General features: G+C 37.9%; 1 protein-coding gene across 5 annotated transcripts; it reads right to left on the reverse strand.

Moving 5' to 3' along the window:
* Nucleotides 1-2,653: 2,653 nt before the first annotated feature.
* Nucleotides 2,654-24,880, reverse strand: LOC103026482 (SON DNA and RNA binding protein). Of its 5 annotated transcripts, XM_022674968.2 has the most exons (13): nucleotides 24,744-24,880; nucleotides 21,788-21,891; nucleotides 21,516-21,687; nucleotides 18,337-19,982; nucleotides 16,645-17,042; nucleotides 15,899-16,033; nucleotides 14,382-14,603; nucleotides 14,175-14,285; nucleotides 12,271-12,387; nucleotides 6,864-7,011; nucleotides 4,707-4,772; nucleotides 4,509-4,624; nucleotides 2,654-3,508 (listed from the first exon to the last, which is right to left on the reverse strand). In XM_022674968.2, the coding sequence occupies exons 1-13, from the start codon at nucleotides 24,824-24,826 to the stop codon at nucleotides 3,350-3,352; spliced, it is 3,477 nt and encodes a 1,158-aa protein (XP_022530689.2). In that variant the 5' UTR covers nucleotides 24,827-24,880; the 3' UTR covers nucleotides 2,654-3,349. The 5 variants fall into 5 exon arrangements, 2 of the variants coding, with proteins under 2 accessions (XP_022530689.2, XP_022530690.2); XR_002650612.2 differs by lacking the exons at nucleotides 2,654-3,508; nucleotides 4,509-4,624; nucleotides 4,707-4,772 and adding an exon at nucleotides 8,239-8,326 and having other exon boundaries at nucleotides 6,872-7,011; XR_007427917.1 differs by lacking the exons at nucleotides 2,654-3,508; nucleotides 4,509-4,624; nucleotides 4,707-4,772 and adding an exon at nucleotides 10,328-10,457 and having other exon boundaries at nucleotides 6,883-7,011.
* Between the last annotated feature and the right edge of the window lie 479 nt (nucleotides 24,881-25,359).

Consider the following 25,359-nt stretch of genomic DNA (forward strand, 5'->3'; position numbering starts at 1 on the left):
ATATATATATATATATATATATATATACATATATATATATATATATATATATATATATATATTGTAAAAAAAAAAAAAAAAAAAGGGTCTGGTATTTTTTTTGTAATCGCTCTGTAATTGCTTCACAAATTACCAAGTTACACTAAACTTAATAACAGAATTTTACACAGTAATCTATTTATATTCACCTGTATTAAAAGTCCAAAATGCAATGACACATTCTCTCCAGAGAGGTCTCCAAATCTCCAAATTGTCTAAACATACAAACTGTAGCTTTAATTTTGATACTTATCTGTGCAAAAACCTTTTTTTCCACTTCTCTAAATATATATATATATATATATATATATATATATATATATATATATATATATATATATATATATATATATATATATATCCCAATCACACTTAATTCATCTTAGTTTTTGTTAGGAAATAGAAAAATGTGCATTTTTTCATCACATTTTTTTTTTTTTTATAAACCGTGATTTTCTTTGCAATATGATCCCTTAACAATGAGCCATTCTATATTATCGATTTACTGGATTACTTGTTGCATTATCAGAACTGTTTAGTACAGACATTCTCTATCTACAAAATAAATCAATAAAAAAACAAAATATTGATGACTCATTGTATCGTTTCATCCTTTACTCATCCCCATCTCATTCCTTATCTCATTCCAAACTCAACCCCACCTCCGTATCTCATCTCCATCTCATTCCAAACTCCTCAACTCATCCCCACTTCTTCCTTATCTCATTCCAAACTCATCCCATCTCATTCCAAACTCAACCACACGCACCATGTTGCCTCATTTGCTCGATCCTGCCGCTTCGCTCTTTATAACATCAGAAAAATTCAACCGTTTCTGACGCAACAGGCCACCCAACTCCTGGTACAGGCAGTCGTCATCTCACGCCTCGACTACTGCAATGCCAAACTAACTGTACCAACCACCTACAAGCTGATGACAGAACAGCTCCTTCCTACCTGCACTCACTCCTGAAGACCTACGCCACCTCCCGGCCGCTGCGCTCCTCCAATGAACATCGCTTCGCTTTACCAAACAAACATTCACACAAAGCAATCCAGACTGTTCTCATACAGAGTTCCCCAATGGAACAAACTACCTTCCACTACCAGATCAGGAACGTCTCTCTATCTTTAATAAACTCCTGAAGACAGAGCTCTTCAAAGAGCACTTACTCTCCTAACACCTCTAACTAACTACCTTCTACTACCAGATCAGGAGAATCTCTCACTATCTTTAATAAACTCCTGAAGACTGAGCTCTTCAAAGAGCACTTACTCTCCTAACACCTCTAACTAACTACCTTCCACTACCAGATCAGGAGAATCTCTCACTATCTTTAATAAACTCCTGAAGACAGAGCTCTTCAAAGAGCACTTACTCTCCTAACACCTCTAACTACCTTCAACTACCAGATCAGGAGAATCTCTCACCATCTTTTAAAAAACTCATGAAGACAGAGCTCTTCAAAGAGCTCTTTCTCTCCTAACACCTCTAACTAACTACCTTCAACTACCAGATCAGGAGAATCTCTCACTATCTTTAATAAACTCCTGAAGACAGAGCTCTTCAAAGAGCTCTTACTCTCCTAACACCTCTAACTAACTACCTTCTACTACCAGATCAGGAGAATCTCTCACTATCTTTAATAAACTCCTGAAGACAGAGCTCTTCAAAGAGCACTTACTCTCCTAACACCTCTAACTAACTACCTTCTACTACCAGATCAGGAGAATCTCTCACTATCTTTAATAAACTCCTGAAGACAGAGCTCTTCAAAGAGCTCTTTCTCTCCTAACACCTCTAACTAACTACCTTCTACTACCAGATCAGGAGAATCTCTCACTATCTTTAATAAACTCCTGAAGACAGAGCTCTTCAAAGAGCTCTTTCTCTCCTAACACCTCTAACTAACTACCTTCTACTACCAGATCAGGAGAATCTCTCACTATCTTTAATAAACTCCTGAAGACTGAGCTCTTCAAAGAGCACCTACTCTCCTAACACCTCTAACTAACTATCCTCTACTACCAGATCAGGAGAATCTCTCACTATCTTTAATAAACTCCTGAAGACAGAGCTCTTCAAAGAGCTCTTACTCTCCTAACACCTCTAACTAACTACCTTCTACTACCAGATCAGGAGAATCTCTCACTATCTTTAAGAAACTCCTGAAGACAGAGCTCTTCAAAGAGCACTTACTCTCCTAACACCTCTAACAAACTAACTACTTCTAACTTCATTTTCTTCTTCCCCTCCTTCACTCATGTATCCCATCATTTCCTTTGACCTCCTTTGAGCCCTGTCTAAAGATGTTTCTACCTTTAACTTCTACTAATTTATACTTCAAGTCGCTTCGGACAAAAGCGTCTGACAAAAATCAACCCCACCTCCGTATCTCATCTCCATCTCATTCCAAACTTATCCTCGACTCATCCTTACTTCTTCCTTATCTCATTCCAAAATCATCCTTTACTCATCCCCGCCTCTTCTCAAAAGTACTGGATGAAGCATCATTCCAGGGAAATTCTTACAATTCTTAAAATTATGGTTTCTAATAAAGGAACTCTGACAGCAGTTTTTAAAATAAATAAATAAGTGACCCAAGAAGGTTCATTCTGGGTAGAATTAATCAATGAATTTTATTTTATTGAATAAAATCTCTCGTTCCTCAGCAACTCAAAACATTTCAGAGATGACATCGTATGTGCAAATATACAAATTCTACCACACACACAGAAAAAACAATTTATACATAAACACAAAAATTAAAGAACCTCTTTTTATCCATTTTTAAAACATGCATGAAACATAAAACAGCAAAACAGTAAAGAGAAACAAATAACAATATAACCAATATAGTCAAATAAAATCATTGTCTGCTGTACAGTTCAACACTCAAATGGCTTCCGGATCTGAATTATTCAGAAGAGGAATTCTCCTGTTAGATTATAATAATGCACAACAGTAGGCACATTTCTTACAGTGTGACTTTTGGCTAAAAGTGGCTTCAGATAACTGAGGAACTCAGCATTTCAATATATCAGAATAATTTAACTGTTAAATGTGTCGTCTTTAATTCCACTTAATTTAATTCCAGATTAAATTTGGGGGTTTGTAAAGAACATTGGTAACGGGATGTGAAGCAAAACATACACTCAACTTAATTGTTACATTTACAGCAAGCATCCCTTATATCTACAGAGTCTGACTGAAACCTTATTTTACACCACAAATCAGATGTGTGTTTTTGTGTGGTGTGTATGTATTTGTGTGTGTGTGTATTCATGTGTGTGTGTGTAGTTGTGGCTCTTAGGTGTTCGTAGCTGCAGTGAACACGGGTCCTGAATGCACGTTGTCCCCCGCCACCTCCCCCATGGCCTGTAGAGCCACTGTGGCCGCCATGGCCTTGGCGTGCTTTTTGTTGGGGCTGGCTGTCTGGGGCTGATAATCACACCCATTCACAATGACCTGAAAAATAAAGTGAAGAAAAAAAAATGTTTCTATAAGCAGTATTTAATCTGATATATAAAAAAGTAAGTTCTTCATGGTCATTAAAGCCTGAGCTGCAACAACTACTCGAAAAAGGACAGATGGAAATATGTCCTAAAATGGTAATGCAAAATTCATGACCCACAAAAAGACAAAAACATGAAACACTTTAATATCAAAAGCAACACTATTGAACATTAATGCAATATTTTTATACATTTTTCAGTAAAGAGTTTAAAAGTGTGGCATTTAACTGTTATAGATTAACAAATGCAATAAATGCCATTGCTAAATAAAAACAAAAAACTTATAGACCAGCACTGAAAACACTGAAATTATTTTTATTTTATTACTAATTTTAATATTTTTCAAATATTTACTAAAAATGTTGCATTTTTTTTCACTCTTACTCTCTTAACACCTCTAACAAACTAACTTATAAACTAAATCTAACCTCATTTTCTTCTTCCCCTCCTTCACTCCTCTATCCCATTATTCCCCTTTGACCTCCTTTAGGCCCTGTATAAAGTTGTTTTACCTTCTATTATTTCTGTACTTCATTATTTGTAAGTCGCTTTGGAGAAAAGCGTCTGCCAAATGTAATGTAATGTAATGTAACAATTCGATAAATCAAAAGCAAGTATTGTATCCAAAAAATGCAATATTTCGCCATTTAAGTGACAGTAAGGAGCATCTTCTCTACAAACTACTAACTACAAACTACAATCTAATAATAAAAATAAAACAATTTAAGCTACCAATAGATTTTATATTACTGTATTAGGATATTATTAGTGTCACATGCTATGCCAAACTTACATTTGCAAAATTATTTTAAATTGAAACACATTTTTAAATAATCAAGTACTGTCATGTTGTCCACAAGCACTGATAAAAGATAATATTGTCAGAGTGAGTGAGTAAGTGAGTGAGATGGGTAGGAAAGTGAGTGGACAAGTGAGCGAGTGGGTTCACAAACCTTAAAGAGGAAATTCTTTCGGTGGTCCGGGCCACTGTGGAGCACCATGACGAACTCTGGCTGTGCCCACTTCTTCTTATTACAAAGCTCCATTAAAGCAGACACTGGGTGCTTCCCTGCAGATAATTCACTATATGATCAGCAGTTACATCAGAGAGAAAATACAACTCAAAACACAACACAAATAAACAAACTTACCAAGGAGGTCCTTCATCACCACCAGGTTGCCTGATTTCTGGGTCTTCTCTCCCTCTGCTACCAGTCCTGCATGAACCAAAGAAATACAACACTAGGGGGTTTGAGATTAAAACAAACTAAAATTTGATACGGATATAAGTTCAACACCGGTGGAATGGATGCACATTTGTTGGGAAGATAAGCTATGCTAAGATATGCTATGCTAAGCTAAGCTGGATGGGACACATCCCTTAAAACATAAGGGGACTTGGGAATAAAAGTTACAATTGAAAGCTAAAATTTGAAAAGGATACTTTTTATTGGTGAATGGGCACTAGCTAAAATAGGCAGGAGCTAAAAGTATATTAATACTATATAATATATTAATAGGGGTGTGCCATATCGTACCGTACACGATAATATTGTCATAATATAATAATATTGTTTTTTTATATCGTGAACAATATTATTATTATTCTCTTTTGTTTGTTTGTTTGTTTGTTTGTTTTTCTTGCAGTGTATAGTGTATTTTGGAAATCATATTGTAAAAAGTGTTTTGTCATATCGCCAAGAGTATCGTTATCGCGAAAATACCATTAAATATCGTGATATTATACAACAGTTAGTTCCGACCTCACAATCTGATTGGTTGAGAAGTGTTCTAGCCGTGCTGATATATGTGATAACATCACGGCCTTCTCACACTAAACTTGTATCACTCCGCCGACGCGTTGCTAAGTAACGACATATATACACAGTACAGTTTTGAATCATCACCTCCACCGGCACCAACAGCAGCGTTAGCTTAGCACAGGCTAGCGCTAAACCACGGCACACTTTCCTGCAGGCCGCAGGAAAAAAGAGAAGGAAAAAAGGGAAGGAAAATCGCTCGGCTAATGCCGTCTGACAGCCAGCTAGGCGAGACTAAGTTAATGCTGAGCTAAAGTAAGCTACGCTGACTGAGAATTTCCGAAGCGCCACAGTCCAGCCACACCGACAAGCTAACCAACACCACCCAGCAAAACAAACAGAAATGCTCAAAAAATGCGCAACGTTCACCTGAAGACGACTCCACGGTGCAGGAGAGGAGAGTATTAGCGTTATTTCACCCTCCTAACGTTACCATCTTCACTTATTCACAATTTTGCTTTCAAGCTAACTTTCGTGGTGTTAGTCTGCCTGAACCATACACCGTTTTGTAGTTAAGTTGTGGTGGAACTACTTTTTGGCGGAAGGCACAGTCCATATTAAAGCATATTTAAACTGAATTTCTTAAAGTTCTTTGATTTATTTTCTTTACTCATTTTGTAAAAAGAAACTGTTGTATAAAAGCAATAGAACACTCGAGGTCGTGTGTTATCATGAATAACATCACATAAATCATAAATCAGTACCAGGCACCACCTTTGACAGTGCTAAATAACTCAAGAATGCCTCAACACCTCAGCATAAACCATACAGAAACCCTAGCGTTTCTAAAAACTCTCCAATGAGGATCCATAATTAATCCATTGTAGAAAACACTCATTAATAATCTCTACTATCAACAAAAGTCTATTTTCTGGTCTTTATTCATACATAAGGTAGACCGGATTATAAGGTGCATTAAGCAACACTAGTAAGGATGCCTACATTGAAGTCAGAAAGGATGTCACCATGTTTCCCTTCTAAATGGGAAGTAGGGGGAAGCGCCTAAATAAACTAAACTGTAATTCTTCCGTGCTTCTGTTTATTTACAGTAAGCTTATTTCCAATATTTTGTCTATTTTGTCTACCCGCAGCGCTAGCAGGGTTTAAGTGGCACCTGACAGCACTAGACTAAGGAACCCTGAGAGTTCCGGTAACCCAGAGCGCAATCAGCTAGTGGTTCATCCCATGTAGCTTGTTTTAACATGGCAAACACACAGAGTACAGTCCAATACACTCACCTCTGAACAGTGAAAAAGCTAGTGCTGCGGTTAGCAGCTAACGCTAATGCTGCCGCACCCAGAATCTTCACTAATAAACTCACTTTACTGGTTCTTACAACCTGGTAGAATTCATACGTAAAACAAACCATATTATAAGGCACGCAGACGATTTTGGGGAAAATGAAAGGATTTAGGTGCGCCTTATATTCAGAAAAATACAGTAATAAAGACATGTGAAACACAAGTGTATGTGCTGTGATTGTCTCACCTTTGCGGTCAGTTTTGAAGTCAATAACAATGGGCTCTACTGTGCCCTCCCTGTGTTTGCCGAGGCCTTCTCCAGCACGCCAACCCATCTTCCTCATCAGTAACTCTCCCATGCCCCCGGAGACTGGCGCAGCTCGAAGGAACTGGTCCTGAATGAAGTGGGGACAGATACGGGCAGAAGAAGACAGAAAGAGAGAAAGAAGGCAGACAAGCAAAGAGGAAATAGTAAGATCTCCCACCAACAGAAAACGGTAAATCATTAATACAATTCTGAAAATTAGGACTGAACATCTACTGGGTATCTGATTGAGTACCACAAACATATATTTTGAAGGGGGGGGGGGGGGAAACAGGAAATATAATTGTTTAATACCCTAGATATAATTTCTCAGTAGATAATACTATAAGTAGATACGTAGTGTAGGAAGTATATTGTGCATTGTTTAATTGCACAAATAAATATAAACTAAAATGATAAAAGTACTATGAAACAAGTAGTTGTACACGGAACAAGCATAACATTATGACCAACTCCTGGTTTTTCATATAGTTTCACTTTACAGTCTTTATGTTTCTCTACATACTTTATTATTATCCTCCTTTTACCCTGTTCTTCAAAACTCAGAATCCCAAAAAATACTGTGTTTAATCTCTCTCTCTGTCCTCCACACTATTACACACTCCTACCTACAGCTGAAACACCTTGTAGATAAAGTAAAATCCGAGACAGAAGATCTGAATCTGCTGCTGCACATTTTACAGTTTTGATCATAAGTTCTTAATGTTCTCAATTCTCTAGTTCTTAATCACTGCCCACAAGACACTGTTGGGGAGCTATTCTCAGCCAGTAGTGACACTGTTCAAGAACTCCAGCAGCACTGCTGTGTCAGTGCCACTCCAGTGCTGAGAATAACGACCCACCACCCAAAAAATAATAGCTGTGGGGTCCTGAGTATTGAAGAACAGGGTGAAAGGAGGAGGATAATAAAGCATGCAGAGAAACATATACAGGAATACAGTCAGTAATTATAATAGAACTACATGTTGTCCAATATGAACAGTGGAGGATAGGTTATAAAATGAAAAGGTTAAATGAATAGGTTATAAAATAAAATAAAAGAGGTGGTCATAATGTTATGCTTGAACAGTTTATAATTATAGTAAAGTATGTGGAAAAAAGATCAGTATTTTTAAAATTATGTCTATACTAAAAATTATACAGTTTTCCATTGATAAGGCATCAAAATACCACCTTTGCCAAGGTATCAATACCCTTGGTTCAGCTGAAACACACAGAAGAGCATGGCAGAAAGCGTTTATCAGAGCGGACACAAAATCCACATGAATAGAAAGAGGGTGCTGGATGACGTACGTACCTAGGCCCCCATCATCCGCTCTGCATCTGACGAGAATAGAAGGGGCCTGACAGTGACCATGGCAACAAGGCAGCTACAAGGACTGACCCTGCAACAAGTTTCCATATAGAGGGGTGAGAGTTCACAGGTCAGACTGTGAACCCCCACCCCTCTGGCGTTCGTGCCACACCACACCCCACCACTGCCCCACCCCCCGCCACCACTCTCACCAGCAGGGTAAAACAGCGCAGCGGTTTGAAACCCTGCACTGAGACATGTTCACACTGACAATGGATGCCGAACCACTGTTAAAACCTCCAATCCATAACACATCAAACATTCCTTAAACCAGTCAATCAATACAAGTAAATCCGAACACATTATCGTTATCATAAAGTTACTTTCCAGAAAGTTTATGCGGGCTTTGAATTTGATTCAAATGAGCCATTTGTGTTATTTAACCAAACTTTTAAGCATTTAGGGGAGTATGTATGTGATACCACAGTGGCATGCAAAAGATTGGAATATATATTTTTAAGGCGCATTATGCAACACTTGTAAGGAACAGGGGTGTCGCCAATTTTTCCTGCTAATTCAGCAGGTCTAGCTGCTGGGTGGTAACTAAGTTAAATAAAGCTAAGTAAACAAAACTAATATATATATATATATATATATATATATATATATATATATATATATATATATATATATATTTCAAAGTCAAATGAGTGCTGGATGTTAATCTACACAGATTTCTCTCCTGAAAACTGTTTATTTGGGTGAATAAAGGACTTCCATTTATTTATAGTAACCTTAGATTTCCAGATTTCCACTAAGGCTGGGTGCAGCAGCATTAGCACTAGTAAATGCTGCCTGGCAGCGCTACACTGAGGAACCCCGAGTGTTCCGGTAACCCAGGGTAATGTCAGCTAGCAGTTCATTTTTACGCTCTGGCTGCTTTCCAGGACTAGGGTAGTAACTAAAGTATCTAAATTCATTACCAAATCTGCACTGCTGAGGTAAACATATTGTCTCTTATTGGTATGCCTGCTGTGATATTAGAAAAGATTCAGTGTTTAATATTTAGCTGTAGGTTTGTTATTGCTTCTTCTTTAAAAAGTAAGAAAAACATTTTTTCTATATTTGGATGCATTTTTTGCAGTACTTAGTAATGCACCCTTTGACAATTTTTACAAGACTTCTAAATGTATTTACGGGGATTGTCATCCATTCTTTCTCAAAAAACATCATTCCTGTTTAGTCATCACTTTATTACAGACAGTGTGAGGTCTTCTCATTTACTCAAAGTAACAAAAAAAGGTTATTTTACAGGGGTTCCCAGACTTTTGCATGTCACTGTGTCATCAAAACAATAAAATAATGGCTGAAATTGGTCAATACCAATGTCATATTCTAGACTTTTTTTGGTATCAGTATTGTAAAAGTTAAAATGCAACAACAATAATAATAGAAATAATATTTTGATATACTGTGCACTCGTAACTTAGCCTCCCACTCCATGATACAGGCATGTTTTGTCCTGTTCAGCTTTAAACATGTGACTAATTTACATCCAGCTCGCAAACTAAGTGTCAAACACTGTCAGTGTGCAACATCTCAGGAGCTTATGGAGCTTTTTTTGATGAACTGGCCTGTCCAGAATGCCATGACTACAGTCTAAGTCTGTGTGGTTACTAAGCAAAGTTGGCCATGTCAGAAGGACAGCACTGATCAAACAGACTGAGTGGCTTCTCTTGAAGTGTGAATGCCATGGCATCTCTCCGTAGAGGGTATGGCATTTCTCTGCTATTTATTTAGCTCAAAAGAACTCTATATAAAAAACGTGGGATTACCACAGTCAGATATAAAGATCAGGATTGTGTTACGCAGTAGTCAGCATCCAAATGCCTTCAAGACAATACGGCTTTTACCTAAAATAAGAACTATCATACATGGAAGGGCTGGATGAGCAACATACATTTATTAACATCTGAATTTAAAGTCTGCTGGGTGGAATAAAATAACTCTAAATTTGACAATAAAATAAAAAAAATAACTATTCACTTCGTTCCATTTATTTTTTCTCCTTTTCATTTATCATTTTTTTTACCCATTTTGAGTTTCCATTCTCAACCAAGAGGAGGTTGCCAGGAGACTTCAAGTCCTCTTCCTTCATCCCCTCTTTCAAAGAAGATTTTCTAAGTAGACTATAGTCAACCTCCCCTCCTGCATTGCACCTGCTACAATAGAATTTCACACAAAAACACACCTCTGCATGACTTTGCTGAAAAGATGTACCCACTCCACACATATCAATGAGTTTAAGATCTATAAATGAAGGGTATATAAAATCCAGGTAATGTAAATCCATATTTAAAGCAGCATTATACAAGAATTTGCATTTTTTTTTAAATAGGCTCCCCCTACAGGTGGACAGTGCAACTGACTGCAGTACAGTACATCTGCACTTGCAGGCACATGTGAAACTAAAAAATAACTCAAAGCAAATGTTGCAAGGATGCCAGAATATGAGAATTAATTTTGTAATCTGTTCCCCTATCCTACCTATCCTATTCTTTGTGCTTGTTAGTTGACTTATTGTGGCTTAATTTAAAGCGCCACTAGGTAGGATTGAGATTTTGTGCTCGTGGGCTCCCCCTACAGTTGTAGAGTGTAATAAATGTTTCAGGCGGATTAGTTTCTCTTTCTCGTTTTCTGGCTTTCACATACATATTCGGTCTCTTTCCAGCTTCTGCCAGAGTGTCTGTGTGTTAGTTTGTAAACAATGAACCAGTAGTCCTTGTAGAACTGTTAGAACTAAAGGTCGGAAAGCAGGTCGCAGTTCTCGCGAGCGTTGGTCGCGGCTCAGAAAACGTACAGAGTCTGGTTTGAGCTCAGAGGAGCTCCGGCACAGACACGAGAGCACCTCTATTCCTCCTATTACACCTCAATGCAGCGCTGCAGTGAGTTTCAAGCTGTAATTTTACTTCTTTAAAAAGATCAAAAATCTAAGAAATTCTACCTAGTGGGGCTTTAAAGTTGGCAGTGCCAGAGAACTACCTGAAGGTACTGTGTGTATAAACAGTGTTTTTAAATAAACTATCTGTGCACTTTCAAAGTTCTCAGTATTAGGGTTGGGTATCATTTTATTTGTTAAATTGTTGATACCGATATAATACTTTGAATTCGACACTGATATCCAAACAATACTTTTCGATGTCTTTTTCTAAAATGTAACCAAAAAAAGGCAGCCTGTAGCTGAATGACAGCTGGGTGTAAATGGGCAAGTTATTCCGTCCCAGATGATGTGGATGAACGCAATAGAGACACATTACAGTGTTTTTTTAAACCAATATGACTCAGGTAAAGCAGTTCTTTGCCCCCATTTGCCCCCTGAAATGCTCACAGTGTAGTTGCAGGGTTTCTGAAACTGGAATGACAATGACAGTGACTCCATTCTTCTTACTACCAAGTTAGTAGCGCAACATAGTAGAGCAAAATAATTTTCTAGCTCATATTGTAAAGTTTAAATTCTACATAATGCTGCTTTAATGGTTATAGCCATTTAACTTCCAACCCTAGAATGCTTCCATATTGATTTTTTTTATATTGAAAAGTTACTAGCTACCTTACCAGAAATATCTCATTAAAAGTTATTTCTGGCTGCATCTTGGTTGCCAATATGGGCTGAGCAAAGCTTGGCCTTTGAGATTTAGTGTATATTACTGATTGTTGGGACAGTGGAGTGGGTACACCAGGTAGCAAAGACACACCAGGTATCAGTGCATCTCTGACGAGATGAAAGCTGGTGGGATGTCATTTCATTATCCATGTTTCTCCTTTGTTACATGTATACTCTTAGGTGAATTCAACACAAAGGAAATAATGATGTTAGGGTATGAGTGACATCTTCTCATCTCTTACTGTACGTGTTAAACCTGCCTTACTCTACACAAACACTGTAACTCAAACACATTTACTATAAAAACAAACTCAACCATCACACAGACCCAGTGCTCCATCCAATACAGGGATGATGGAGCATTGCTTTACCTTCTTGATCCAAGCCTGTGGGCCACTGTTGGACAGCTCTTCAGATGAAAGCACCTGAGCACCGGTGGAGCCAGTGAAAAGACCAGGGATTGTGTTAGACTGGGCCCAAGCATCCACCTATGGGGGAAAAAAAAAAAAAAAAAAAAAAAAAAAGATGTGGAAATTAAATTATGCTATATGAGCATGTGAGTAAGCTTTTTACCATACCTTTTACCATTATTGAATTATTGTGTATTATATGGATATGGCCGCAATCGTTTGTGTCAACCTCTATATTGTCAGTTATGTTTTGCTTAGCAAGGAGAACACATCTGCACAAATAAGCTGGTATGTAGACTCTGTTTAAAAACAGAAGGTTCACTTTAGGTTCAGTTTTATTTATTTAAGATATATATATATATATATATATATATATATATATATATTTTTTTTTTTTTTTTATTCTAATCTGAATTTTCAGAATAATTAACACTTCATTGTATTTTTTCATAAGGGTCCAACTTTATTACTGTGCTAAAATCCTAAAATGACAAAAATATCGTTTGTCACAATTATTTTAGGGAAGTACATCAACGAAACAAAAACAGTTATTGTGACATGTCAGCAAAGTTTAAGACAAATGGTATGCCATTTATATAATGGCAAATTGTTTTATATAATATAAAAAACATAAATTAAATAAGAGCAGCTATTGTTCAGCACCTCCAGCAACTCCTTCCTTCAAGACGCTGAGAAAACTATTCCAGGTGACTCTCCCTCATGAAGATACTGAGATTAAAATCTCACCAATAGTGTGCAGATCTGTCCTTTAAGATAAATGTGATACTTAGGAGAATCTAAAGTATAAAACATATTCTGTATAGCTTTAATATTTTTCAATATTTAATTTACAATGTAGAAAATCAAACATATGAGCAATTCTCCATAGTGTTTTTTTACTCGTACACAAATACTTTACTCTTTTTTTTTGTGGAATTTCTTGTAATTTAGCATCATCAAATACACAAACTATTGTTTTTCACATTATTTTTTAAGGGACTCAAAATCGTACAAACACGATAAAACTTCAAATCCTTTAATTTTCCCAAAAATTGACAGCTTGCTTTATAATCTGATGCGACTTACGTTTTAATTCCACCAGTCAGGTATTAAGGAGCAGTAAACCCCTCTGCTGATGTACAGCGTTATAAGGACGAGTTTTCAGTGAAGTTTCTCCAGCACTAAGGCTGGGTGCAGCAGCATTGGCATTAGCCGCTAACCGCAGCACTAGCTCTTTTGCCGTTCAGAGGTAAGTATATTGGACTGAAGCGCCCTGGCTCACCGGAACACTCAGGGTTCCTCACCCTTAGACAAAATATTGGAAATCTAAGCTTACTGTAAATAAACAGAAGCTGTAAATATTCAGCCAAATTAACGTTTTTCAGGAGAGAAATCTGTGTAGGTTAACAACCAGCAATTGTTTGACTTTGAAAGAAAATGTTTTTTTAAGAACTGCAGTTTTGTTTATTTGGCACTTTACCCAGCTTCCCTATTAGAAGGGAAACATGGCAATACCCTTGCTCACTTCGTAGGCATCCTTACTAGTGTCACCTAATGAGCCTCATGTATGAAAATAGATCAGAAAATAGAACAGAAAATAGACGTACATTGATAGTGCGCCTTATAATCCATAAAAAATAGGATACATTATTTTTTTTTAAAGATAGAAAGCAGCTTTCTTTAATTTTATAAGAATAAAATTATGGCTTTTATATTTAAAATGTATAAAAATAGCCTCCTTACATTTAAGGAAAAGTGTAACCAATTTTGAAAACTGTAAACATTAATTAACATTAATCTTATTTATCTCCCTGCACTACTCTAGTTTGTAACTCAAATAATTAATGAATGTCTGTGTACTGTACCTGCTCCTGAGCACGATTCAGCATACACATGGCGTTGATGTCGAAAGGGTTCTCTGCCAGTCTCTTCTGGGCCACTGCCCTTTCACTGACAGCCAGGGTAATGTCCACCGGCTACAGTCAGAAAATCACAAATATTAAAGATCACACAGAACTTCAGTATAAAATCACACTATCACTACATTAACAGAGCCCGTGTAAAAAACATACCTGTGATGGTGCCTCTGGAAAGACACTATCATTATCCTTACTCTGATCTTCAGCCCCAGCAGATCCTGAAGAAGACCCCGCCTTATCAATCTTCTTGTCCACCGGAACCCATTCCCCGTACGCCCCATCTCCCTCCTTCTTGCGGTGCTGGGAACCTGAAGATACTGGGAACTCCTTGGCGAAGGCAGCCTCTGATCTCACTGCTGGCTTCACTGAGGGGTTCTGAAGGAGGGGGAGGAGGGGACATGGCGGCACAGGGAGGGAGGGGGTTACTGTAAAATTAGGGAAACAGAAATGTATTCAATCAAATGAATGGTTGAAGAAAACAGTTGACAAACTATAAATACAAGGCATTTATGCACTGTTCACACGGAAGAGATAATCTGTCTGTAACGGTTCTCTTCAACCATTCACAAAGTCGAGTACATTTCCAATTCTAAAATATTTTCCAAAATAATTATTGTAATATGCTTTCTGATACAGGAAAACTCTTCTACTGTAGAGTTTAGTTCTGAAACTACAAAGTACGTCAAATCATCTGGATGACATCACAATCTCTTACACAAATACTTTACTCTTTTTTGTGGAATTCTTGTAATTTAGCATCATCAAATACACAAACAATTGTTTTTACATAATTTATTAAACACAATAAAACTTCAAATCCTTTAATTTTCCCAAAAATCGACAGCTTGCCTTATAATCTGATGTGCATTATGTATGAATTCCACCAGTCAGGTATTAAACACCTCTGCTGAAGTACAGCGTTATACGGGCGAGTTTTCAGTGAAGTTTCTACAGCACTAAGGCTGGGTGCAGCAGCATTAGCCGGAAGCCGCAGCACTAGCTCTTTTGCCGTTCAGAGGTGAGTATATTGGACTGAAGAACCCTGGCTTAACAGAACACTCAGGGATCCTCAGTGTATCGCTACCGAGTGGCATTTAGTCGAGTGGCTACTAGTGCTGCAGTTAGCAGCTAATGCTAATGCTGCTGCACCCAGCCTTAGTGCTGGAGAAACTTTACTGAAAACTCACCCTTAGACAAAATATTGGAAACCTAAGCTTATATATAATTGCGATAAATTACAGTGGGCACCCCTGACCATTTTCTTGATTTTCCTTTATAAATCATTGGTTGTTCAAATCAGCAACTTCAGTTAAATACATCATACAGCAGATGAACACAGTGATGTTTGAGAAGTAAAAAGAAGTTTATAGGATTTAATTATAACTAATTATTGGACAAAATGTTGAATCCAAAAACAGGTGAATTGAATTATAAGAACCACAGGCACAGTTCTAGTTAAGGCTTATAAAAATCTCAGATAAGCAGAGGAGAAGAATGGTGAGGACAGTCATAGTCACAGTCATAGTCAACCCAACCCACAACTACAGAACTACAAGTGTCCTATAAGATCACTGGAACTAAAAAAGGAATAGATAATGGTTGTAGGAACAGGAAGATGGTCATAATGCTAAGCTTGATTTATATAACAACCAACAAAGGAAGATACGTACACAGAGACTGAAAGTGATGCCCCCTTTCTCCTTAAGGGCAACTCCTCCAAAAGGCTTTTCATCTTCTTCATCATCCGACACATGTGGCTTAGCGATGGCCATCTCCTCTTTACTCTCTGCAATCTTCTTGCATTTCTAAAGGAAAGACATTTATTTACATTATATATCATTATAATGATATATTTCAGCATTATTCCAGTTAGGGGTGTCACGATTCTCTAAATCCTCGATTCGATTTTATTTCCGATTTTAGGGTCACGATTTGATCCTATTATCGATTTTTTTTTTTTACAGCAGAAAGGCCTATGCCAGTTTTAGATTAGTCTATGGTCAGTCATTGGTTTGATTCATCAGATTTACAAAATCTTATTTCAAAAGGTGGGTTTGATATAAGTGATGCAAAGTGATCTGTAATACACCACATTATGCACTAATGGTCAAATTTAAATAATTTAATTAAGATATATATGTAATGCCATCTAGTGTTTTTTTTTGGAAGCAGCAGTGTGCACTATTAAAACAGCAATGTGCAACATAACAAAATAAAAAAAAATAAAAAATACAGGAACAGTCATGTACAAAATAATATAACAATTAGAGCCTTAACAAACTGAACTCTATCCTACTATAACAGTTAAACTCGAGACCATGACATAATTTCGATCGATTTCAATGAAATATCAAAATCATGACACCCCTAATTCCAGTATTATACAATATAATCATTTCAGATGATCTGCACTAACCTCTGTGAGCTCTTTAATACTGTAGCTGTTGGCCTGCTTAGTCACTTTTCTCTTAGCTTCCTCAATAGAAGCCAGGTTCGGTGTGGCCGAAGGTGGAGGCTTGTTGGTGATTGTGGGCAACGGGGCCAACTGTGGCATGTTAGCAAGAGCTCCCATGCTGGACAGAGCAGCAGTCATGGTGGCAGCAGTCATGCTAGCCATAGCAGCATTCATGGTCATGTTAGACATGGGGAGATTAACGGGCAGCGGCAGGGGTAAGGACAGGGGTGTGGGGTTTGGACTTGGCAATGGCAGCTGAAGGATGGTTCTGGGCCTCAGGCTTTCTGGAATAGGCATCCCAGCCTTGGCACACATGGCCGCCGCATTGGCCTTGGCAATTTCCAGCAACTGGTCTTTATCTGAAGATGGAAGAACAAAAAGTATAGATAAGGAGTTAATTATTCAACTATTTGTAGATGTTTTTTTTCCTTATATAGCTACCTAGCAATCAGAAAATCCCTGTGTTTGAGTCTCAGTGCTGATTCTCACCAGATGTGTCAAGCAATGAACTACAAATACTTTATTACCTTACTTAAGTAGAAATGTAGGTTATCTATACTTTACTGGAGTAATTATTTTTAAGATGACTTATTACTTCTACTTCTTACATTTTCACACAATTATTTAAACTTTCTACTCCTCATTTTTAAAAATAGCCTCATTACTCCTACTTAATTTAATCTTTTCATTCCAGCTTCTCATCGCTTAATAAAACCCCTATCCAGTAACATTACTTTGACTTTTAAATTTTTAGTAGTTTTGAAACCAGTACATTTACACTTTTACTTAAAGAGTAAAAAGCTTAAGTTGATACTTCAACTTCTACAGAAGTATTTTAAACCCTAAGATCTACAGAGTAATGACTACTTCTGACACCTTTGATTCTCACCACATTACAGATCTCATTTCATGTTTTATTCATTAATGTTGTAGTGGACTTTAGTATGAATAAACGCCCTGTGAGCTTTTTTTTGTTTCAGGCTGTTTTACTTTTACTATAATTTATACTTCTGCGCCGAACCTTAGCTGTAGCCTACACTTCGTCACATTCCTACGTCATACGCATCACTCTGGAAATCTAACTACGCCTCAAGCGACGCGGACAGCCGCAGCTGTGATTGGTCCGTGGGGCCTCCCATCCCCTCCCACACATTTTCGCCTTTGAGGTTAAACTGCAGAGCAACACAAAGCTGCTGATACGCGCATGTAGTAGCATAAACATGCTCCGCTGCGTAGCAACGGCGTAGGTTTGGCGCAGAAGTGTAAATTTGACTTTACTCATGAATATTCATAACATGCAAACGTATTGCCTCTGAATAGCCAACAGCACTGTGACCTGTCAAAGATGAAATAATTTAATACACGTACAAATCACCACCACCTCCCCCATGCCTGCAACACCCCTGCCAATAAAATATCTCGACACTTTCTGTAATTCTGCCGATAATGATAAGCAATACTTAGCATTACTCAAAAATATTTTTGTAAAATTCTTACATTTTACTGGTTTCTTATTATTAAGGTTTCTGAATGGCCGAAGTCTCTCCAATTATGAGATCTCTAAGATCTCTAAGATCAACCGATATGTGTACTTTAAAACATACAAGCGTACTAGGATATCAAAATCAGAATTCAGAAGATATGCTTTCTTACCGAGCTCAGTAAGGCGTGGTGGTGTCTTGCTGGTGCTGCGACAAGTTCGAGAAGTCGATCTTTTCTTCCGCAGGATGAGAACAGGAGAGTGGCTCGGTTCTCGCTTCCACCGATCGCGCTGACTAAACATTCGGTTCCTGAAACCTCCTCCTCCTCTTCGCCGGGATCTAGATCTAGATCTCCGTGACCGAGAGCGTGATCTGCGTCTCGATCTTGACCTCCTGTCTGGGGACCGGGACCGCTTCCTTCGATCTGGTGAACGGGACTTCGATCGTTTGCTTTTTGGCGACTTGGATTTGGAATGCCTACCCCGCGTTCTAGACTTAGATCTTTTCCTTCGTGAAGGAGATGACTTTGATTTTGTCTTGCTGTTCCTGGAGGACGACCTGGAACGCCTTCGTTTTACTGGAGATCTGGAACTGGACCGTTTTCTTGAGGCAGATTTTGAGCTCCTTTGAGGAGATGGTGAGGAGGACTCTGAACGAGACTTGGAATGTTTAACTTGTGAACCTTTTAATTCTGTACTGGTAATTTCTTCTTGTTTTTCAGTTTTGAGGACAGACTCCAACTTAATAGCCTTATCTGAGGTATGTGCAGAAATATCCTTTACATTGAAAGGCAGCTCAGGTGTAATGCACTTCAGTAAAGGCTTTGTCTCAGAAGACGAAGAAGTTAGAACAGTAGCAGAAGAGCTGACATCCAAGAAAGGAACTGGTCGCCATGATCCCTTAACCTGTCCGTCACTGATAGTGGCATCTTTAACATCCTTTATAGTCTTTAACATGGAGTTTAACAGTAGTGTCTGGCTTTGATCTTTATCAATGCTTTCTTTTTCAGTTTCTATTTCAGAGCTAATCTTACTCTTTAATTCTGGAACAATGTCTTTCTTTTGCATCTCGCTCTTTGTTGATTTATCTTTCGAAGAAGACCTAGACTTTGACCGAGACCTTGACGTACTACGTCTAGCCTGTGTTTGAGATCTAGACTTTGAATTCCCTGATCGATGATCTGAAGCTGATCTAGATTTTGACCGAGATCTCCTGCTCTTCTTTAAGGCAGTTTTGGTTTGCCTTGATCTACTTCGCTTAGACCTAGACCTTGATCTGGACCTTGAATGTCTGCTTCTTTTGGCTGAGCGAGATCTGGACCGTCTGCTGCTGCGTCTTTGTGATCCTGACCTGGATCTACTTCGCCGTCTATGCTGTGGAGACTTCCTTTTGGGACTCTTCCTGGAACGAGACTTTGACTTTGATCTCCTCTGGGATCGTCTGGGCGACCAGGATCTAGACCTGTGTCTTGATTTTCTTTTGCTTGATCTAGAACGGGAGCGCCGGTTTCTTTCTGTCTTTTTCTCCTGTTTGGAGGTTTTAGAACAACTGGAGCTTTGTTTTCTTTCGCTGTCTCGTTCGCTCCCTTTGTTCTTATCAGCTGTGGTTTCAAGCTTTGGAATAATGTCAGGTAAATCTTGAGAAACCTTGAAATGACTTCCATTTCCAAGTTCAGACTTGGTGGTCTCACTTGAAGGTTTAGGTTCATACTCAGACTCTGATTCAGATGCAGAAGAGCTCCCAGAACGCGAGCGAGACTTTTTTTCTTTGTCACTTTCCTTATGTTTCTTCTTTTTCTTTTTCTTCTTCTTCTTTACACTGTGAGACAAAGAATCAGTGTTTACAATTCATTTTAACACTTGTGTGGATCATTTAAAAATGTACATACTTTTAGGCTTGTGATTCAAAACAAAGTTTTAACACCAAAAAAACAAAAAAAATCATAACTAAGGGTGGGCAATATGGCATAAACTAGTATCACAATACTTCGGGGTATTTCTTAGGGATACTGGTACTTGTACTCACACTGGCTAATGAGGTCCCAATACCAACATCTGATACCTAGTGGACAGTGCTGCGCTAACGAACAGACAACTCCTTTCTGACAACTTCCTCACTCCAGTCAAAAATTACATATGTATTTAGTCCCAGATCCACAACACAGGAGATGGCATGAGCAAATGAGTAAATCATACTTAGTAGGGATGCAACGGTTCTCGGTATTTTATCGAACAGTTCGGTTCGGCCTGTTCGATTCGATACACACAGAAGAACCGCAATGTTTTGGTGCGTGCACTAACAGAGCGAACGAACGCTCTCAGTAATGCACAGCCCCGCAGTAAAGCAGCACTGTAGGATAGCAGAAAAAAAAAACCCACCCCCACCCAACCGCTGTTTTTTACTTTTTACAGAAGAAAAAACTATTTCATTTGAGTTTGCTAATTCTAAATAAAACGTTTGAGTTTATCCAGCTGTCTCTGGCTGGTTCTGGTGACAAATCTTTAATGTTTTATTCGTGGTTATTGATTGGATACGTCCTGTGTATTCTGTCTACTGGGAGATAGTCAGGACTGCTTAGGTCCCGGGGGACACACAAAGTTTAGACTAGTAGGAGAGGCAGAGAACTTAGAGTAGGAGCGAGAGGAGAGAAGAGAAATACAGCAATTATAAACTCTTCTTACACCTGTCTTTAGCGCTATATTGACTGTATGTTACACGAGGGAGCGCCGCTGCCGGCGGGGCTGTGTCCCGCGCCAGGGAGCGCCGCGGCCGAACCGAAACCCTGGCCCAAGAACCGCGATACGAACCGAACCGTGGCCACACTGTACCGTTGCATCCCTAGTAATTAGTATGGAAAAATTAATGAAGTACTCTGTGAGAAGCTGTGGAGTTCCAGCATGATTGTGACTCCCCCATGCCGCCGCTAAGACTGTCACCAAATCAATGGTATACCCAGTGAGTAAGTAACATTCACCCACTTAAAGCTATTTACTAACCACTTACTGTTGTCGCTTAAAATGAACTTTATAATCCGGTGTGCCTTATGTATGAAAAGACATTTATTGATAGTGCGCCTTAGAGTGCAGTGCGACTTTGTAAAATGTGCAAAGGTGCGAGTTTGTAAAATACGGTATATATGTTGCCAGGTCTATAATATAATGTTATAAAATGTTATTTCTGTTGTGTTTAAAATGAAATAATTGCTTGGCTTTGCTATTCTATTACCATTATATTAGTGGCATTTAAGTGGTCATACCATTTAAACAATTTCTGGGACGACATATCATCAACAAAGGATTCTTTGTTATTTATCATTTACTGTTATCTGTTACAGGCACAAATTTGTCATACCTTCCTTGATTTTCTAGGTCTGATTCAGACTCTGAGCTGCTCTCCTTCTCCTCCTTGCGTTTCTTTTTCTTCTTTTTGCTTTTGTGTTTTTTGTGCTTTTTGCTTTTCTTGTGTTTAGCGCTGGATTCCTCTTTGGCACTGTTCTCCTGGGAGCAGGGATTTGTGAGTTTATCTAGAGAGACAGAGGAGGGAAAATCATGAAACAAAAGCTATAATTTTGTTTTAAATAGTTCCTGTTTAGTAGAACAGTAAGGAATACCCAGCTGACTCACCTGTTGTTTTACTGCATGTTTCAGCAGGAGGTGCTTTGTTATTTATTCCTGTTCCCATCTCACAGGGAGACTCTGCATCATTAGAAGCAGCTTGGCCACTTTGACTGAAAAATAGAAGGATTTCTTAAAGCTGCAGCAACACATTTAGACACACATACTAGAAATACAATAAGATGAAACCATAACAAAGTCTAATCTTAAACCATCAAAGGCTACACTCGGTTGAGGGTCATCTCTCTGGAAACCAAACCAATGCCACACACACCACTCATGTACAATCTTTTAAAAAAAATTAAATCGCATTCAGATAGTGACCTGCATAGCAGCTGCAATGTTATAATATAATTTTTTAGACCTTGTAGATAGAATGCTATAGTCCAAAACAAAGCTGCACATAATTATTAACTAATTAAGTGACTTCTGAAGGCAGTTGACTTTATACACTGGATTTTATAAAATGGTTTCAGAGTAAAGGGGCTAAATTTTTTAGATTTTTATTTAATTCAAATTTTGAAATTCCTGTGTATTCTGTCTACTGGGAGATAGTCAGGACTGCTTAGGTCCCGGGGGACACACAAAGTTTAGACTAGTAGGAGAGGCAGAGAACTTAGAGTAGGAGCGAGAGGAGAGAAGAGAAATACAGCAATTATAAACTCTTCTTACACCTGTCTTTAGCGCTATATTGACTGTATGTTACACGAGGGAGCGCCGCTGCCGGCGGGGCTGTGTCCCGCGCCAGGGAGCGCCGCGGCCGAACCGAAACCCTGGCCCAAGAACCGCGATACGAACCGAACCGTGGCCACACTGTACCGGGCTAAATTTTTTAGATTTTTATTTAATTCAAATTTTGAAATTCATGCGTCATTTTCATTCTGCTTCACAATTATGTGCTACTTTGTGTTAAGGTGACAAAATATGAACAGGTTAAAGGGGTTTGAATACTTTTGCTAACCACTGTATTCCAGGAGACCTCATTAAGACACTAAGAAAACATCAAAAGTGTACAGATCTGTCCTCAAAGATAAATGTCCTACTTAGAAGAATCAAAAGTTTAAAACATATTCTGGTTTGTTTAAAACTTTTTGTTTACAAAATAATGTGTTCCTGTATAGCTTTAATATAGTCTACAAGTAAAAAGTACAAAGTAAAAAATCATAAAAAAAAAGGAGGAAACACATTTTGACTGGTGTTGTAACTATATAGATAGATATAGACATATGTAACTAGAGTTTTACTGGTAAAATGTACACAGTTATACAGGTACATCTCAAAAAATTGAATATCATTGAAAAGTTACTTTATTTCAGTAATTCAGCTCAAAATGTGAAACTCATGTATTGTATAGATATATTACACACATAGTGATCTATTTTAAGCGTTTATTTTTGATTATTTGTTGATGATTATGGCTTACAGCCAATGAAACTCCAAAAGTCAGTGTCTCAGACAATTTTAATATTATATATCAGTGATCATCAGTACATTTTACATTTCATTTGTAAATCAAGGGAGCAGAGTCTGGAGGAAGAGTGGAGAGACACACATTCCAAACTGCTCAAGGTCTAGTGTGAAGTTTCCACCAATCAGTGATGGTTTGGAGAGACATGTCATCTGCTGGTGTTGATCCACTGTGTTTTATTATCAAGTCTTAAGTCAGTGCAGTTTTGTTTTCCCACAAAATCTTACAGCACTTCATGCTTCCCTCTGCTGACAACTTTTATAGAGATGCGAATTTCATTTTCCAGCAGGACACACTTGCCCACAAAAGTACCATTTAAAATATTCAAATTTTCTGAGATACTGATTAAAAATAAATCACTCTGTGTGTGACACAGAGATATATTATATACTCATTCCACATTTTAAATTGAATTACTGAAATAATGTTACTTCAATGTTACTTCAATCTCAATGATATTCAATTTGTTTAGAGATGCACCTGTATATTTGTCTACATTTTACAAGTAAAACTATACTTAGATATATCTATATTTATCTATATAGTTACAATACCAGTCAAAATGCGTTTTCTCTCTTTTAATGATTTTTCACATTGTAAATGTAATACTAAGACCATATTAAAACTATACAGAAACACATGCAGAATTAGTCTGTAAACAAAAAGTGTTAAACAAACCAGAATATGTTTAGAATTCACTTTAGAATTTTTTAAGTATCACTTTTATCTTTGAGGACAGATCTGCACACTGTTGGTATTTAAATCTCAGTGTCTTCGTACAGTGACTTGCAAAAGTATTTGTACTTCTAGAACCTTTTCATATTTTGTCACCTTACAACCAACAACTTTAATGTATTTTATTGAGATTTTAAGTTACATGTAAATTAAATACATTAAGGATAAAGTTATATGTGTGCTTCTGGTGATATCAGCTTTAAAATGTATTTAAAGAGCCGCAGATCTGATTTTACTAATAGTTTATAACTGATAATTGAAATGAGAGTCTCTGCTAGTAAAAACTGCGTTAGAGAGATTATGAATTCGAGTTTTTACTGGTATAAACTGAGTTAGTTAGTGAGTTAATGAGTTATTGAGGAGACTATACGGGGTTGTTAAATCCAGTGAGACCCAGGTCACTAGCAGCTACTGCTACCACCAAAACAAACTGCAGTAAAGCCGCTATTTATCAGCTTTTAACACACTACTGCAGTATATATCCTCCACCACAGCAATTCTATTGAATACATACGCTGATAAACACTTATTAACGCCTGTTTATGGAGTATTTAGGGAGGTATTAAGTGAAGTATTTACGTAACGTTAGCTAAGCTAGCTGCTATCCTGCTAAAGCTAGGTTAGTCAGGTTAAGTTAGCTATCATAGCTAGCACCGGGCTCGCGCAGGCGGCCGTTAGCCCGGTCAGTAATACAGTATTTTACAGAGTTTAGCGGGTAAACGGCGAGCTGTTGCTGGTTAACAGACTGTAGAGAGTTCTCACCTCTTATCCTGACTCTCATCCTCGATCTGCTTTATTTTATTCATCACAAAATCCCGGAATATCTGCTCGATGTTGGTCGCCATCACAGTCCGCCTCTCCGCTCCGCTTCCTCAATGATCCCCCCCACAACATCCGGGTAACAACCGCAGCCCGGGTCAGAGGCAGGGGGCTGTCCGATATGACTGAGCCCGATATACGATACTTGATATTCTAAATAAAAATCTCGATATACAATATGATACGATAAATTGTTTAAAATATCAGTATTGGTTTGTAAATAAATACAATACACATTAAAGTCAAAAGTTCCCATTTAATGAGTTTACTTTCTTTTTATGATTTTATTTTTTTTTTACATTTAGAGTTTTCCACCAAAACAACTCTGGTTCTTCAACCAGTTCCCTTCGCACTTATAAGAACCATGGTGCTTTTCAGTTTCAGTTTTAGTGCAACCATCAAAACGTCACATCACGTCATCAACAGAAGGCGTTGCACACAAAGACTATTTTTGGTGAGTCCGTAGTGGTCAGTAGGGGTAAGTAGTGTTCAGTAGGAATGAGTAGTGGTGAGAAGGAGTCGTTGTTTCTCAGTAGGGGTACTGGTCAATCTGAGTCAG

This window comes from Astyanax mexicanus, chromosome 21, assembly GCF_023375975.1.
Source record: "Astyanax mexicanus isolate ESR-SI-001 chromosome 21, AstMex3_surface, whole genome shotgun sequence".
NCBI lineage: Eukaryota > Metazoa > Chordata > Actinopteri > Characiformes > Acestrorhamphidae > Astyanax > Astyanax mexicanus.

Excerpts from the sequence above, each read along its gene's own strand:
- LOC103026482 (XM_022674968.2), bottom strand. The coding sequence starts at position 24,826 with ATGGCGACCAACATCGAGCAGATATTCCGGGATTTTGTGATGAATAAA. Across the intron at positions 14,286-14,381 it reads TTCCAGAGGCACCATCACAG|CCGGTGGACATTACCCTGGC; the intron begins GTATGTTTTTTA and ends TTCTGACTGTAG. Across the intron at positions 12,388-14,174 it reads TGAATCGTGCTCAGGAGCAG|GTGGATGCTTGGGCCCAGTC; the intron begins GTACAGTACACA and ends TTTCCCCCATAG.